Below are 16,343 nucleotides of genomic sequence, written 5' to 3'. Positions count from 1 at the left end.
ACTTGCGTATATTTGTTTGTACAGATGAACGAGGCACCCTCGGGTATCTTGAAATTGTACCCAAGGATGAGCTGGACTTGTGCAAGTCCACAATTCTCTTCCTGATATCTTGGCTGATTTCTTTAGACTTTCCCATGATGCTACACAAAGAAGCAGTGTGTTTCAGGTGTGCATTAACATACATCCACAGGTGTGTCTCTAAATCAGGGTTCCCCAACTCCAGTCCTCAAGGCCCACCAACAGGTCATGTTTTCAGGATTTCCTTAGTATTACACAGGTGATAATTCCATCACCTGCACAGGCAATAATTCCATCACCTGTGCAATACTAAGGAAATCCTGAAAACATGACCTGTTGGTGGGCCTTGAGGACTGGAGTTGGGGAACCCTGCTCTAAATAACTAAGATGTTGCCAAAAAACCTATCGGAAGCTTCCAAACACATGATATATGTAGCATCGGTGTCTCTGGTTCCTGCCCGGTAGAGACGTCGATCCACTCACCACCGCGGCTACGGTCCGGTGTCCCCTGCTACATCCTCTTGTCTCACTGCAGCGTCTTCCCAGGGTGCGTGCCCCGCGCACATATCCCCGGGCACTGTACTTAGGGCCCGCGCGCTCCCTCCCTCGGAAAGGGGCCGCGTGCCCCGTCCTAAAAAGTCACCGGCCAATGGCCAGAGGACTGCCCCTATTTAAGGCACCTCCTCCAAAACGGACGTGCCTGTGCAAAGTTGTGGTTTGTGTTCTAAACACTCTCTCCAGCCCTCAGATCCCAGTGCTGCCTGCCTATCAGCCGTGTCCGCCTGTCAGTCTGCCAGCCAAGCCTGCCCATTTACCTGCATTGTATATCAGCCGTGCTCTTCTGTCGTGCCTGTCGGCTTTGGCTATCAGTCCCGTGGGAGTCGCCTGCTCTCCCTCGAGGTCGGTCCCAGTGTGGCACCTGGTCCACCTTCCCGGTCCCTCCTTGGTTCACGGAGTCGATTAAGCCACCGTGTAGCCAGGGTCGGTCTGGGTAGGCACTTAGTTACGCCTCTCTGGTCCCTCCTCGTATCTCAGCACAGAGGTTCATATGGGCAGTCCAGAATTGTTTAAAGGCATAGTAATCTTAGTGTATGTAAACTTTTGACTTTGCAGTAAGTAATAAATATGCCTTAAAACATTCTCTCATTATTCTGGCATTTGACAAATATTAAATATTATGGTAATACTAATTGACCTAAAACAGGAAAGGTTTATTCTGATTTCATTTCAGATATTGAGAAAAACATGCATACAGAGAAGGAAATAATTATTTGATCCCTTGCTGTTTTTGTAAGTTTGCCCACTGACAAAGACATGAACAGTCTGTAATTTTAAGGGTAGGTTAATTTTAACATTGAGAGATAGAATATCCAAAAAAAAATCAAGAAAATCACATTGTATAAATTAGATAAATTTATTTTAATTTTGCAGTGACAAATAAGTATTTGATTCCTCTGGCAAACAACACTTGGTGGCAAAACCCTTGTTGGAAAGCACAGCAGTCAGACATTTTTTGTAGTTGATGATGAGGGTTGTGCACATGTAAGGAGGAATTTTGGTCCACTCCTCCTTGCAGATCATCTCTAAATCATTCAGATTTTGAGGCTGTCGCTTGGCAACTCGAAGCTTCAACTCCCTCCATAAGTTTTCTATGAGATTAAGGTCTGGAGACTGGCTTGGCAACTCCATGACCTTAATGTGCTTCTTTTTGAGCCACTCCTTTGTTGCCTTGGCTGTATGTTTTGGGTCATTGTCTTAATGGAAGACCCAGCCATGACCCATTTTTAATATCCTGGCGGAGGGAAGGAGGTTGTCACTCAGGATTTTACTGCACATTTCTCCATCCATTCTCCCATTGATGCAGTGAAGTAGTCCTGCGCCCTTAGCAGAGAAACACCCCCAAAACATAATGTTTCCACCTCCATGCTTGACAGTGGGGACGGTGTTCTTTGGGTCATAGGCAGCATTTCTCTTCCTCCAAACACGGCGAGTTGAGTTAATGCCAAAGAGCTCAATTTTTGTCTCATCTGACCACAGCACCTTCTCCCAATAACTCTCAGAATCATCCAGGTGTTCATTGTGCAGGCCTGTCTGAAGTTTGCCATGTGCCTTCTTGATCAGGGGGACCTTATGGGCACTGCTGGATTTTTTAAGCCTTTAAGGTGTAATGTGTTACCAATGGTTTTGTTGGTGACTGTGGTCCCAGCTGCCTTGAGATCATTAACAAGTTCCCCTGTGTAGTTTTAGGCTGATCTCTCACCTTCCTCATGATCAGGGATACCTCACGAGGTTAGATTTTGAATGGTGCCCCAGATAGATGTCGATTGACAGTCATTTTGTATTTCTTCCATTTTCTTACTGTTGCACCAACAGTTGTCTCTTTCTCACCCAGCGTCTTACTTATGGTTTTGTAGCCCATTCTAGCTTTGTGCAGGTCTATGATCTTGTCCCTGACATCCTTAGACGGCTCTTTGGTTTTGCCCATGTTGTAGAGGTTAGAGTCTGACTGATTAATTGAGTCTGTGGACAGGAGTCTTTTATACAGGTGACTATGTAAGAAAGCTGTATTTAATGCAGGTAACGAGTTGATTAGGAGCGTCTAACTGGTCTGTAGGAGCCAGAACTCATATTGGTTTGTAGGAGATCAAAACAACCAATAACCAAAAGGCTCAAATAGGTGTATCAGAAATTCAAAAAAACACAAAGAACATATAGTATACACCCTAAAATGTAACTCTTAATAGATATTTTAAAAGATAGTATCAATAAATCAAGGATAATCAGATAAAAGTATGGGGGAGGGATAGCAGTGGGATAGCACAAATGGCATTCAAACTCGCCCTATAGGGCCCTAAGGGAGGAATGCCCTACTTGACAGCGGAGTAATCACCCTAATGTGTCCCCGCTCCACGGAGGCTGTCCCTTACCTGTCCCTAAAGTACCCCTATACAGACATAAAAAACAAAAACCAAAGGCATCCCAATAATAGGAGACCAAACCGTCATATCATAAAAATTAATATGCTGTAAACGTAGAAAAAAACATGCATCAGTTATGATCAGGTGGGTATAGGATATCGGTAGTTCTCCATAAATATAATCAAAATAACTTATTGCAAAAACATCACCATCAATCAGTGTCAGTATGTCCCACAATATCAATATTATAGTTGTGATCAGATGGAAATAGAGGAAAACCCTATATCCCTATCTATAAATTTCTTACTGGAAAACTATAGGTCATAAAGAAAATTAGACTACAGATAACTTCTGTTAGTCTCTAATACAGTGCTGTGCAAATTAATTGGGACAAAGCATTTTTTAAGTAAAATCGTCAGTTGGTTACCAGTCAGTGATTCAAACCAGTTTTAACTGCTTTGAACATATGTTTTGGGGCTTTTTTACAGCTGATGGTACAGGGAGCTTATTTCCTGTTGATGGTATGATGAATTCATCCAATACATAGTCGTTTTAAAACGTTTTATTGTGCCATTCATACGTAAATTTGAAGGGACATTCCAACAAGATTTGGCTCCATGCCACAATTCCAAGTGTGTGAAGAAATTCCTGGAAGAAAATAAAGTAAAAGTGCTGGACTGGCCTGGCAATTCACCAGACTTAAATCCTATAGAAAATTTGTGGAGCATTGTGAAATGGACTGTACAACCAAAGTACGCATGATAAACAGTGCCATACAAGTGTTGTTCCATGATGGAGAATTTACGCAAAAACTTGGTAGAATCAATGCCAAAACACATTGAAAATCTCATATCTGCTAAAGGACGACATATTTCTTACTAAAATTAGTATGTAACAGTGCATTATAACATTTTATTATTAAAAACTCGAAAATGTGTTTTTTTTGCTTTGTCCCAATTAATTTGCACAGTACTGTATCTTTGAAAAAGTTTCTTTATGACATACGGCGTACTGGGCTTACAATATATATCTCCATGACCATTCAGGATATGTCCCTTAAATTCCCCCCTTTTGTTTTAGTGACCGTTGCTATTATATACACTATTTACCAGTTATTTCTCAAAGAACATTCTTATGTTTAGTATTGTGACTTTATTTGACTCTCATTTGGGGTGTTCTAATTTGTTTTCTTTTCAGCGTTTGGTATAGCTTTCAATGTAATGTACCTCATCCTTTCTTGGGATAGCGGTCCCTATTTGAGTACTGGTGGCACGCATTTGCATTCCACTGAGATCGCGCGGCGGAAGTGACGTCTTTTGTTTGCTGCGGGCGGAAGTACTGGTGACACGCATTTGCGGTTCACCGAGATCGCGCTGCGGAAGTGACGTTTTTTCCATTGCCGCATGCAAAAGCTACAAGCGGTTAGTTTCTGCTGGAACGCACTCAGCTTTCCAGTGGTACCTCGCGACGGAGACCTTCCACCTGCGCCGGACACAGTTAACAGCTGTTTCAGCTCTAACCTAATACAGGGGGTTTACTAAGACTGATGAGTCGCCGGGTCTCCTGGCATGGTGACTCACCAGATGGGACATACTCATTTTTCCATTCAGCCCGATCTATTATGGTGTACTCCTGTGACTGTCCCCTGATGAGCCCCGACTGGGACTTTGACATATATTGGGATTATGAACCAACTGGCATCAGATAAGTCTGCAATTTAGCAGTTTGTTAATATATGATGGTTGTGACATGAATTTATTGAGAACACTGGTGAATACTGGTGGCCACTATATGACTGTTTGAGTGATCTACACGTATCGTTCGGTCACTGTTTGTAATAATTGAGACGCATTAAAAGTTGGCTATCTCAAATTTTCTTTATGACCTATGGTGATCCAGTAAGAAATTTGACCTATAGTTTTCCAGTAAGAAATTTATAGATAGGGATATAGGGTTTTCCTCTATTTCCATCTGATCACAACTATAATATTGATATTGTGGGACATACTGACACTGATTGATGGTGATGTTTTTGCAATAAGTTATTTTGATTATATTTATGGAGCACTACTGATATCCTATACCCTCCTGATCATAACTGATGCATGTTTTTTTTCTACATATTAATTTTTTATGATACGACTGTTTGGTCTCCTGTTATTGGGATGCCTTTTGGTTTTTGTTTTTTATGTCTGTATAGGGGTACTTTAGGGACAGGCAAGGGACAGCCTCCGTGGAGCGGGGGACACCACGCCGACACATTAGGGTGATTACTCCGCTGTCAGGTAGGGCATTCCTCCCTTAGGGCCCTATAGTTTTAATATAGCTGTGTCTCAGCTTCTAGAAAGAGAAAATGGAAAAAGCAACGGTGCAGATCTAAGTGCAATATTACTCAAAAAAGTAGTAAAAGGTGGGGTAACTGAATACTGCTCACCTTGCAGAAGTCTTGAGATTAAGCATTAGATAGTGATATGACTCCTGTGACTTACAGAGTCTTCATTTGGCTTGTAGCACACTTTGCCAGGAAAATCAGGTCTCCATATAGGAATATCCTTGCAGAAGTCTTGAAATTCACATACCAATAGAACTTTTGAGGCTTATGGAGTCTTTATTTGGCATGCAGCACGCTTTACCAGAAGAATCAGGCTACCATATAGGAAGATCCTGTTAAGGCAGTTAACCAAATAGGTGTGTTCTGGTTAAAGTATTGCGGCGCTTCCAGATAAGATCCAGTAGGTTTTTTCATCCAGAATTTATTTTTCAAAAGAATATAAAATATAGAATAGCAAGATACAACGCGTTTCGAGTCATTGCAGAGTCTTCCTCAGGTAGAATTTTATAATCATATATCTAGAACTACCCTTCCTTAAATACCCCTCTAAACTGAAAAGGTGAAATAGTGACCCGCCTGGTTCCTTAATCACGTTAATTGAACAAGTTTGTGCGAATAATTGGTGTGACAGTCTGAATTTGTATCTGCTCTAGTAAAAACAGTTAAAAAGTGCCAACATATTTGAAAATGTAAATAATATATATAAAATAAAATACAAATAGAATAGAAAATGTATGATCCTTTCTTTGTTATCATTTAAACCATCTGGATGTAAACACCGCATACGATAAATCCAGAAGGATTCTTTTCTATTTAATATTTGAGTTCTATTCTGAGTGGAGGTTGGTATATGTTCTACAGGAGTTATTTGTACTTGGAATTTCCATCCGTGGGTATGCAATAAGTGACGTGATAGGCTGTGAGTTAAAAGTCCTATTTTAGCCTTATAGCGATTGTCCACTAAGGCGGTTTTGAAGTTTTCTAGTAGTACGACCTACATATTGTAGGCCGCATTTACAGGTGATAATGAATATAACATAAATGATGTTTTTTTGTACCGTAGGTATATTGATGACTTAGTCATCCTGTGGAAGGGTGATCAGAAAACGGCAGAACAACTTGTTCATGAACTGAATCATAACACATGGGGTATTCATTTTTCATGTAGTATGAGTACAAATAAAATTAATTTTTTAGACTTAGAAATCAGTTTTTAAAAAAACTCAATAATAACAAAATCATTTTTTAAGCCAGTAGATTCAAATGGATATCTGGAATTCAACAGTGCACATTTTCACAAATGGAAAACAAATATTCCCTATAGCCAATTTCTACATATAAGGAAAAATAATACATTATTAGAGGATTATAATACACAAGCAAAAATCCTCATAGACAGGTTTTAAAATAAAAAAATACCCGAATAAACTAATTTCTGCAGCATATGAAATCAATAGGAAGAAAATACAGAAGGATTGCCTTATGGCTATGAGTAATTAGGTAAAACCAGAAATAGATATCTCCTCACAAGAGAATAAATATAAATTTAATTTTATTACAGCTTTTAATAAGGAAAATGCCAGTATTAGAAAAATACTTGGCAAACATTGGCATATTCTGCAACAAGATCCTCTCCTAAGAGAATCCCTACCTGACCATCCGGGGATTACCGTATTTTTCGGACTATAAGACGCACCGGACCATAAGACGCACCTAGGTTTTAGAGGAGGAAAATAAAAAAATAAAAATTTAAGCAAAAAATGTGGTCATGATGCACTTTTAAGGGGGAGGGGGTCTTCTGCTGACACTGGTTTAGGGGTAATGTCCCTCAATTCTGATAATATCCCCCATCCTGGTATATATGCCGCCCCCCTTCCTTTTATATGTGGTCCCCATCCCCATCCTGGTATGCCTGGCATCCCTCCATCCTGGTATGCATGGCACCCCTCATACCTATCCTGGTATGCATGGCACCCCTCATACCCAATCCTGGTATGCATGGCACCCCTCATACCCAATCCTGGTATGCATGGCACCCCTCATACCCAATCCTGGTATGCATGGCACCCCTCATACCCAATCCTGGTATGCATGGCACCCCTCATACCCAATCCTGGTATGCATGGCACCCATCATACCCAATCCTGGTATGCATGGCACCCATCATACCCAATCCTGGTATGCATGGCACCCATCATACCCAATCCTGGTATGCATGGCACCCATCATACCCAATCTTGGTATGCATGGCACCCATCATACCCAATCTTGGTATGCATGGCACCCATCATACCCAATCCTGGTATGCATGGCACCCATCATACCCAATCCTGGTATGCATGGCACCCATCATACCCAATCCTGGTATGCATGGCACCCATCATACCCAATCCTGGTATGCATGGCACCCATCATACCCAATCCTGGTATGCATGGCACCCATCATACCCAATCCTGGTATGCATGGCACCCATCATCCCTGTCCTGGTATGCATGGCACCCCTAATCCCTGTCCTGGTATGCATGGCACCCCTAATCCCTGTCCTGGTATGCATGGCACCCCTAATCCCTGTCCTGGTATGCAGGCACCCCTAATCCCTATCCTGGTGTGCATGGCACCCCTAATCCCTGTCCTGGTATGCATGGGCCCCCTAATCCCCATCAGGCTGCACATTTAAAAAAATAAACACTCCTACTCACCTCTCTTCTCTCCTCCAGCGCTGCGTCCGGTCTGCCTGCACTGATCTCTCCATGTGAGCCACGCATGATGTCACTGCCATGCGCGGCTCACATGGAGAGATCAGCTGCCGGAAGTCACTGCTCCCCACGCCAGGACTGTGTGCGCGGGGAGCAGTGACTTCACTCTCCTTCATAGCCGGCACACAGCGGAGCCGCGCTGCGGCTGCTGCCGGCTGTCTCCTGTGCACGCTCATTAAAGGGCATGAATATTCACCCACTCCCCACGCCCATAGGCATGGAGAGAGGTTGAATATTCATGCCCTTTAACAGCGGGCACAGGAGATAGCCGGCAGTAGCCGCAGCGCGGCTACACTGTATACCGCTATTAAGGAGCATGAATACTCAGTGCTCCCCACGCCTCATGGGCGTGGGGAGCAGTGAATATTCATTTTCTTTAGCAGCGGGGACAGTGTAGGCTGCAGCGGGCGGCTGCTGCCTCCTGTGCCCCGCTCCTCCACCGATACCGCTCCCCCCCACACCCCACATAAATATACACATATTGTACACCCATATACAACATTCTGACTATAAGACGCACTCCCCATTTTCCTCCAAATTTTTGGAGGAAAAAAATACGTCTTATGGTCCGAAAAATACGGTACCTTTCGAAGGGGAAAAACCATTCGGAATCTGATAGCTCCTAGCAGACTTAAAAATATTCCTATTCAATTTGAACAAAGAGGAACTAATACAGCTATAACAGTGGGAGTGGGAGTATTTAAATGTAGAAAGAAACTCTGCTGTTGCTGTAGATGTATTACACATGGCTGTAAGGAGATTATATCTTACAGTACAGGTGAAAAGTTTTTAATTAAACAACATCTTTCTTGTCAAACAGTCTATGTTATATACATTATCACCTGTAAATGCGGCCTACAATATGTAGGTCGTACTACTAGAAAACTTCAAAACCACCTTACTGGACATCGCTATAACGCTAAAATAGGACTTTTAACACACAGCCTATCACGTCACTTATTGCATACCCACAGAGGGAAATTCCAAGTACAAATAACTCCTGTAGAACATATACCAGCCTCCACTCAGAATAGAACTCAAATATTAAATAGAAAAGAATCTTTCTAGATTTATCGTATGCGGTGTTTATATCCTGATGGTTTAAATGATAGAATAGATGTATGATCCTTTCTTTATTTTTTTTAATTTTTTTTTTATATATATATTATTTACATTTTTAAATATGTTGGCACTTTTTAACTGTTTTTACTAGAGCAGATACAAATTCAGACTGTCACACCAATTATTCGCACAAACTTGTTAAATTAACGTGATTAAGGAACCAGGCGAGTCACTCTTTCACCTTTTCAGTTTAGAGGGGTATTTAAGGAAGGATAGCTCTAGATATATGATTATAAAATTCTACCTGAGGAAGACTCTGCAATGAGCCGAAACGCATTGTATCTTGCTATTCTATATTTTATATTCTTTTGAAAAATAAATTCTGGATGAAAAAACCTACTGGATCTTATCTGGAAGCGCCGCAATACTTTATCCAGAACACACCTATTTGAATAAGGGCCTATAGGGTGAGTTTGAATGCCATTTGTGCTATCCCACTGCTATCCCTCCCCCATACTTTTATCTGGATTATTGTCCTTGATTTATTGATGCTATCTTTTTAAAATATCTATTAACAGTTACATTTTAGGGTGTATACTTTATGTTCTTTGTGTTTTTTTTGTAGGGGATCAAATACTTATTTCTTACTGCAAAATGAAAATTTATCTAATTTATACAATGTGATTTTCTTGATTTTATATGGATAGTCTCTCTCTCAATGTTAAAATTAACCTACCCTTAAAATTATAGACTGTTCATGTCTTTGTCAGTGGGCAAACTTACAAAAACAGCAAGGGATCACAAGGGCTTCTGAGGTACAGCCAGCAGTGAGTGGGGTCACCATTGTTGAGGGTGCCAACCTCCGCAGCTAGGCAGTATCAGCTTTGTTTAGGTGCGGGATAGGGTTAGGTAGTGACTGTACCAATTATTCAGCAGCATCATTGTTTACATCTATTTATATACATCCACAACAAGCCATTCAGCTTGTAATTTTGCTAGTTTTAAGAACATACAGTACAGACCAAAAGTTTGGACACACCTCATTTAAAGATTTTTTTTTTGTATTTTCATGACTATGAAAATTGTACATTCACACTGAAGGCATCAAAACTATGAATTAACACATGTGGAATTATATACTTAACAAAAAAGTGTGAAATAACTGAAAATATGTCTTATATTCTAGGTTCTTCAAAGTAGCCACCTTTTGCTTTGATGACTGCTTTGCACACTCTTGGCATTCTCTTGATGAGCTTCAAGAGGTAGTCACCGGAAATGGTCTTCCAACAATCTTGAAGGAGTTCCCAGAGATGCTTGGCACTTGTTGGCCCTTTTGCCTTCACTCTGCGGTCGAGCTCACCCCAAACCATCTCGATTGGGTTCAGGTCTGGTGATTGTGGAGGCCAGGTCATCTGGCATAGCACCCCATCACTCTCCTTCTTGGTCAAATAGCCCTTACACAGCCTGGAGGTGTGTCTGGGGTCATTGTCCTGTTGAAAAATAAATGATGGTCCAACTAAACGCAAACCGGATGGAATAGCATGCCGCTGCAAGATGCTGTGGTAGCCATGCTGGTTCAGTATGCCTTCAATTTTGAATAAATCCCCAACAGTGTCACCAGCAAAGCACACCATCACACCTCCTCCTCCATGCTTCACGGTGGGAACCAGGCATGTAGAGTCCATCCGTTCACCTTTTCTGCGTCGCACAAAGACATGGTGGTGGGAACCAAAGATCTCAAATTTGGACTCATCAGACCAAAGCATAGATTTCCACTAGTCTAATGTCCATTCCTTGTGTTCTTTAGCCCAAACAAGTCTCTTCTGCTTGTTGCCTGTCCTAAGCAGTGGTTTCCTAGCAGCTATTTTACCATGAAGGCCTGCTGCACGAAGTCTCCTCTTAACAGTTGTTGAAGAGATGTGTCTGCTGCTAGAACTCTGTGTGGCATTGACCTGGTCTCTAATCTGAGCTGCTGTTAACCTGCGATTTCTGAGGCTGCAGACAGGGATAAACTTATCCTCAGAAGCAGAGGTGACTCTTGGTCTTCCTTTCCCTATGCGGTCTTCATGTGAGCCAGTTTCTTTGTAGCGCTTGATGTTTTTTGCAACTGCACTTGGGGAGAGTTTCAAGTGCTGCTTTTTTCTTGCCATAATACAAATTCTAACAGTCTATTCAGACTTTTCAGAGATTTTTACCACATCATAGTTGGATAGTTAGAGGCGTATCATCCATAGCGGCAGCCCACCCCGCCACTATGGTGCCCATGAGAAAAACAAGAATTTGAGCTTGGTTTAAGTTGGTATACATGCAGCACATAAATGTATGTTTACTATGGCCATAAATCAGAAAAAAAAATACAAGAAGAAAAATGATCATAAACCCTGCTGTAAATAAATAAATAAAAAGCAAAAGTGCATTTAAATAAAATAGGGTTCTTAAGAATACTGTTTTTGATCAAAAATAGCATGAAACCTATCCCAACCATGGCAAGGTGAACCTATTAGGGATAGTCCTACTCTGTTTAATATTAAAAACTTTACTATATGTCAAAGCCTCAAACTTCTGTGTGTGAATCAGACATGAGATCTAACGTGATAGAAGATTACAGTGCAGGGAAGACGGGAAACATTCATATAGACGGCCGATGGAGATGTAGTCAGTGAAGAACTCTGGCCAAATATGTTTCTAAAGCCGTAGTAGAAGATGAAGATGTCGTCCTCATGATGAAGTAGTTATTCCTCATATCACGTGTAATGAAAATCTCCTGCAGTATTGATAATGTCCATTACAGTGTTGGTAAATGAGACGAGAATTGGCTTTATGGAAGATGAGTCTATGAGAAACGTGATCAGCTACAGACTCCGAGGAAGAAACTGCTTGTTGTCTGTGGCCTAAAATGTATAGGTTTTATTACTAGATGTAAAGCAGAAAACTAAATACTGTAAAATAATATATCTCCTCATATGTTTCTGTGGCATCCCGGTACCCGTTCTACTGCTGCTAAATGAGATAGTTGTAGTGTGATAGTAGACTTGTTCCACTGTGGGCACTGTGAGTTAGGGGATATAATACATTGCATTGTAAATTGGACTTTCCTGCCATCTACTGGCCAATATGTGTATATGAAAGGTAAGTGATTATTCTCCTCACAATAAGCTGCCATAGACACGGCTGGGAGGAGTCTCTCAGCTCAGGGCTCGCACACTGACTGAGCACTGGTACAAATCAGTAGTGGGGGGTTCAAGCTGCCTAACGAAGATATAGGAGACAGACACTATTTCTCACAGAAGAGTTTCCATGCCAGTCCACGCTGGGGGACATTTTTCTCCACATAATCTCCTTCACAAAACACAAGGCTCTTCCAGTCAGGAGAGATACCGCTGTTCGTGTGCTCTCTCTCCTGCACGCTGGTTATCCTGTTTGCTTCTAGCCGGGACCAGATCCACGTGGCTGCCACACCATCGACTACCCCCTGCGAAAGGGAACGGTGGGCTAAAAACTGTGAGCACACCCAGACTTTAGTGTGTTTCCACGGAGAGCCAATCTGTGAAGGTCCCTCCATCAGTGTAATATTTCTTAGACTGCGCATAGCATTTCCTCTACTAGCAAGTCAAGAGAACTCTGCTCCAGCCGCCCTGAGAGGCCATAACCTCGCTTGTCTCATGTGGAGAGAACCATTACTTTCATATGCACAAAATACTGTAACCTTTGCCTTCAAGAGAGACTGTACCCCGTTACCTCCTTCAGTAAAATTGTTATATTTTACAAGTTCACCTGCGTGTCTGGATGCGTGTGATTGCACAAACATCACGGGCGCTCCAAACTTGCACCCAGACACCACAACTACAGGAGTGCCCCCTGGGGGTCCTATACCATCCACAAGTGCCACCTCCCGCTTTTGACAATTGCTGTGGACACTAGGGAAGTGTTTAGGGGTCCATAAACCCACTTCAACTACTGTGACATCATTATCTGTTGCCTTTGAGACTACATTTCCCCTTATTATCTCCAGTAATTGTATTATTACGCAGGATTTTTATGATGTTACATCAGCTCATCATCTTCTCATTCAGGTCTCTACAATATCAGATTCTCTCAGTGAAGATCTTCTATATAAGAGAATTTTCCTGATTTACCCATCAAACATGGATATGGACAGAGACAAGATGGCTGAGAGGATATTACACCTCACCCTAGAGATCCTCTTCCGGCTTACTGGAGAGGTGAGAGATTCTGATGACGTCACATTACATTATTCTTATCTATGGGAATAACAGATGGACAGAACTGGAGAGGTGAGGACTCTGGAAATGTCTGGAGGGAGATTTATTAATGTGTCTCTCCATAACCAGGATTACACAGTAGTGAAGAAGACCTCTAGTGAGCGCTGTCAGGACCCTGTGTCTGAGGGATGGCGAAGACCCCTGAGCCCAATCACAGGACCTCCACCTCACCCCCTGATACATGAGGACATCAATGACCAGAAGATCCTAGAACTCACCTACAAGATGATTGAGCTGCTGACTGGAGAGGTGACACTGCTGGGAATGCTGGGACATTATACAGTAAAGCTATGAAGGGATTGGGGTGATGACGCCATCATTGTATGTGTCAGGTTCCTATAAGGTGTCAGGATGTCGCTGTCTATTTCTCCATGGAGGAGTGGAAGTATTTAGAAGGACACAAAGATCTGTACAAAGACGTCATGATGGAGGTTCCCCAGCCCCTCACATCACCAGGTAATAGACAGGACTAAATACACACGGCCTATGATTATCTGTATGTAAAACATGAATTCAGTCCCTGTATGTGTTTCCTCCAGATCTATCCAGTAAGAGGACAACACCAGAGAGATGTCCCCGTCCTCTTCTTCCGCAGGACTGTAAACAAGAGGATCCCAATGTTCCTCAGGATCATCAGGTAGATGGAGAGAAGGTATCATGAGATCTCCCCTATGATGTGTAGACGTCTGTGAAGGTCTTGTGTTCAGTATTGTTTTATCCACCAGTATTATATGTTTTATACTTGTGTAATGAGGACGGTGGAGATGGCAGGATTAGAGATGATCATAGATGGGACTTCTCCATCTGTCTGTGACTTTTACAATATTTGTTTCAGGGTGAAGATCTGACCCATATTAATACTACAGAGACATATGTGAGGGGTGATGAGCGATGTAAAGAGGAGATTCCTACATATGACTACCCAGGTGAGTAGTAACCACTAAATGCAGAGAAGTCACAGATTCTTCTCAGTCACCGGCTGTGGCTGCTTTATCAGTGGTGTAGTCCGGTCGTATTACAGTCGTGTGATCACCATTTTGCCTCTAGACAACAACATTCTCCTCCACCAAAAACTATTCAAATAATTTTAGACATTGAAAGCCCTTTTCTATAGAACTTACAACCTCGACAATCCACCTCGCTGACCATTACCTGCCCAGATCTGTAAACTACAAAAAATAAAATAAATAAATAAAAAGATTATTATTATTAACTACAAAACCAAATGACAGCGTACGTAGAATGTGCTGACAAGTTAGAAAATCACTTAAAGAAAAATATGATGGTCCTGTTAGAGAAAGCGGAGGGTAATGATGCTGTTGGCTTCCTAGATCCCTAATATCTTATTGGATGAATCCACCCTCTCTCCTTTCTGTGCTGCTGAATGTGCTCATATGGTCCCTACAAGACCAGGTCCAGTCTTTCTGGACAAACTTCACTTTTATGATCTACAACATTAAATGTGCAGTGAGGGACAAGTGTGATTTTCTGTACAATAACAGCAGAGTTTCCCTTTATCCTGACTTTTCAATTTCTTTTAAAACTAATATTTCTTCTTGAAACTCCTCTGACAGAAAATATTTGCCCTTACCATAGTTTAGGTTGCCAAGAGCCACCGAGCACCATACTCTAATTACCCCAGAGAAGTTTCACCACTAGTTACTCATTTTTTACTGATGAAGACTGTTGAGTTTGGTCATTTCAGTAGATGTGTTGTTGTCTATACTCAGTTTTTGACTACAATAGTTAGTGCCCAAAATACTCCTGATTTAACCCCTTCCCACAGCCAGTTTTGTGTTCCTAATCAGGCCCCATTTTTTCAAATCTGACGTGTGTCACTTTATGCGGGGATAACTTTGGAATTCTTCACAAAGGATAATAGGAAACAAATGGATCTTACAAATTATTTTGCATCTTCTCTTTATTCCGACAATACCCTATATACGGTTGTACACTACTGTCTGGGCACAAGGCAGGTTAAGAAGGAAAGGAGCGACATTTAGCTGTTTGAATGCTGATCTTGGTGGATTAGTTTGCAGACACAAAGTATCGTGGTCACTTGGTAGCTCAAAAGATGGCCACCACGAACAGGTTTGGCACTATCTACTCTTGCTTTGCTCATCATTCTTTAACCCCTCTACATGTATCTGGAGTTACACATAGACCCCCAGGCTTGGGCCATGGTGTTACCTGTTCTATGGTGTGAGATGCCAAGAAGAATAGTCAGGTAGTTGGGACAGAACCAGGAAGGCAGAGAAAATACAAAATCAGAAGACACAAGTAAACGGGCCGAGGTCACAACAGAAACAAATCCACAAGCCGGGAGCTGAGCACAGAGGACTGAACCAGAGGAGAACAAGGCTGTATCTGGCAGCTTCCGGCAATATGCTTCCAGCTTTAGTAGGGTGCGGTGCTTTCCAAATGGCTGAAGCAGGGAGCAGATTACTCCAGCTTGACAGCACACACACCCATACTGCCAGACTGGATGGTACTACTGATCCCAGCAACCCTAATCTTACTGGCTGGACAAGTCCTGCACCGCCCAGAACTTCTGGTTCTGACGTCTCCTCCATCACCAGCACCGCCTGCAGAATGAATAAGGCGGCTCCTGGTGACAGAAGCAGACATCGCAGGAGCAGGTCCCAGAGGAGATGGGACACACCATTTGCAGAAGCCCTAATATGACATAATAACAGAAAACCAGAGCAGTAATAATCTTTATTTTTTTTATATATATATAGCGCCAACATATTCATCATCGCTGTCCCCATTGGGGCTCACAATCTAAATTCCCTATCAGTAGTATGTCTTTGAAGTGTGGGAGGAAACCAGAGAAACACGGGGAGAACATACAAACTCCTTGCAGATGTTGTCCTTGGTGGGATTTGAGCCCAGGACCCCAGCGCTGCAAGGCTGCAGTACGAACCACTGAGCTATCGTGCTGTCCTAAGCAGGGCAGCACGGTGAAATCCA

The 16,343-nt window shown here is 42.2% G+C and overlaps 1 protein-coding gene across 2 annotated transcripts in view; it reads left to right on the top strand.

The window, feature by feature from the left end:
* Positions 1–16,343, top strand: part of LOC141197679 (uncharacterized) — a 46,880-nt gene that overhangs the window by 16,872 nt on the left and 13,665 nt on the right. The window contains exons 2-6 of one of the 2 annotated variants that reach the window (XM_073662767.1): positions 13,161–13,310; positions 13,440–13,619; positions 13,703–13,826; positions 13,910–14,007; positions 14,206–14,296. In XM_073662767.1, the coding sequence (XP_073518868.1) occupies positions 13,233–13,310; positions 13,440–13,619; positions 13,703–13,826; positions 13,910–14,007; positions 14,206–14,296 (571 nt within the window). In that variant the 5' untranslated portion in view covers positions 13,161–13,232. The remainder of the gene's footprint in view (positions 1–13,160; positions 13,311–13,439; positions 13,620–13,702; positions 13,827–13,909; positions 14,008–14,205; positions 14,297–16,343) is intronic. The other variant, XM_073662768.1, reaches the window with a different exon arrangement.

This window comes from Phyllobates terribilis, unplaced genomic scaffold (genome assembly GCF_046119375.1).
Source record: "Phyllobates terribilis strain yellow unplaced genomic scaffold, ASM4611937v1 Scaffold_85__1_contigs__length_6476398, whole genome shotgun sequence".
Lineage (NCBI taxonomy): Eukaryota > Metazoa > Chordata > Amphibia > Anura > Dendrobatidae > Phyllobates > Phyllobates terribilis.
This window is presented reverse-complemented; position numbering and strand designations above follow the sequence as displayed.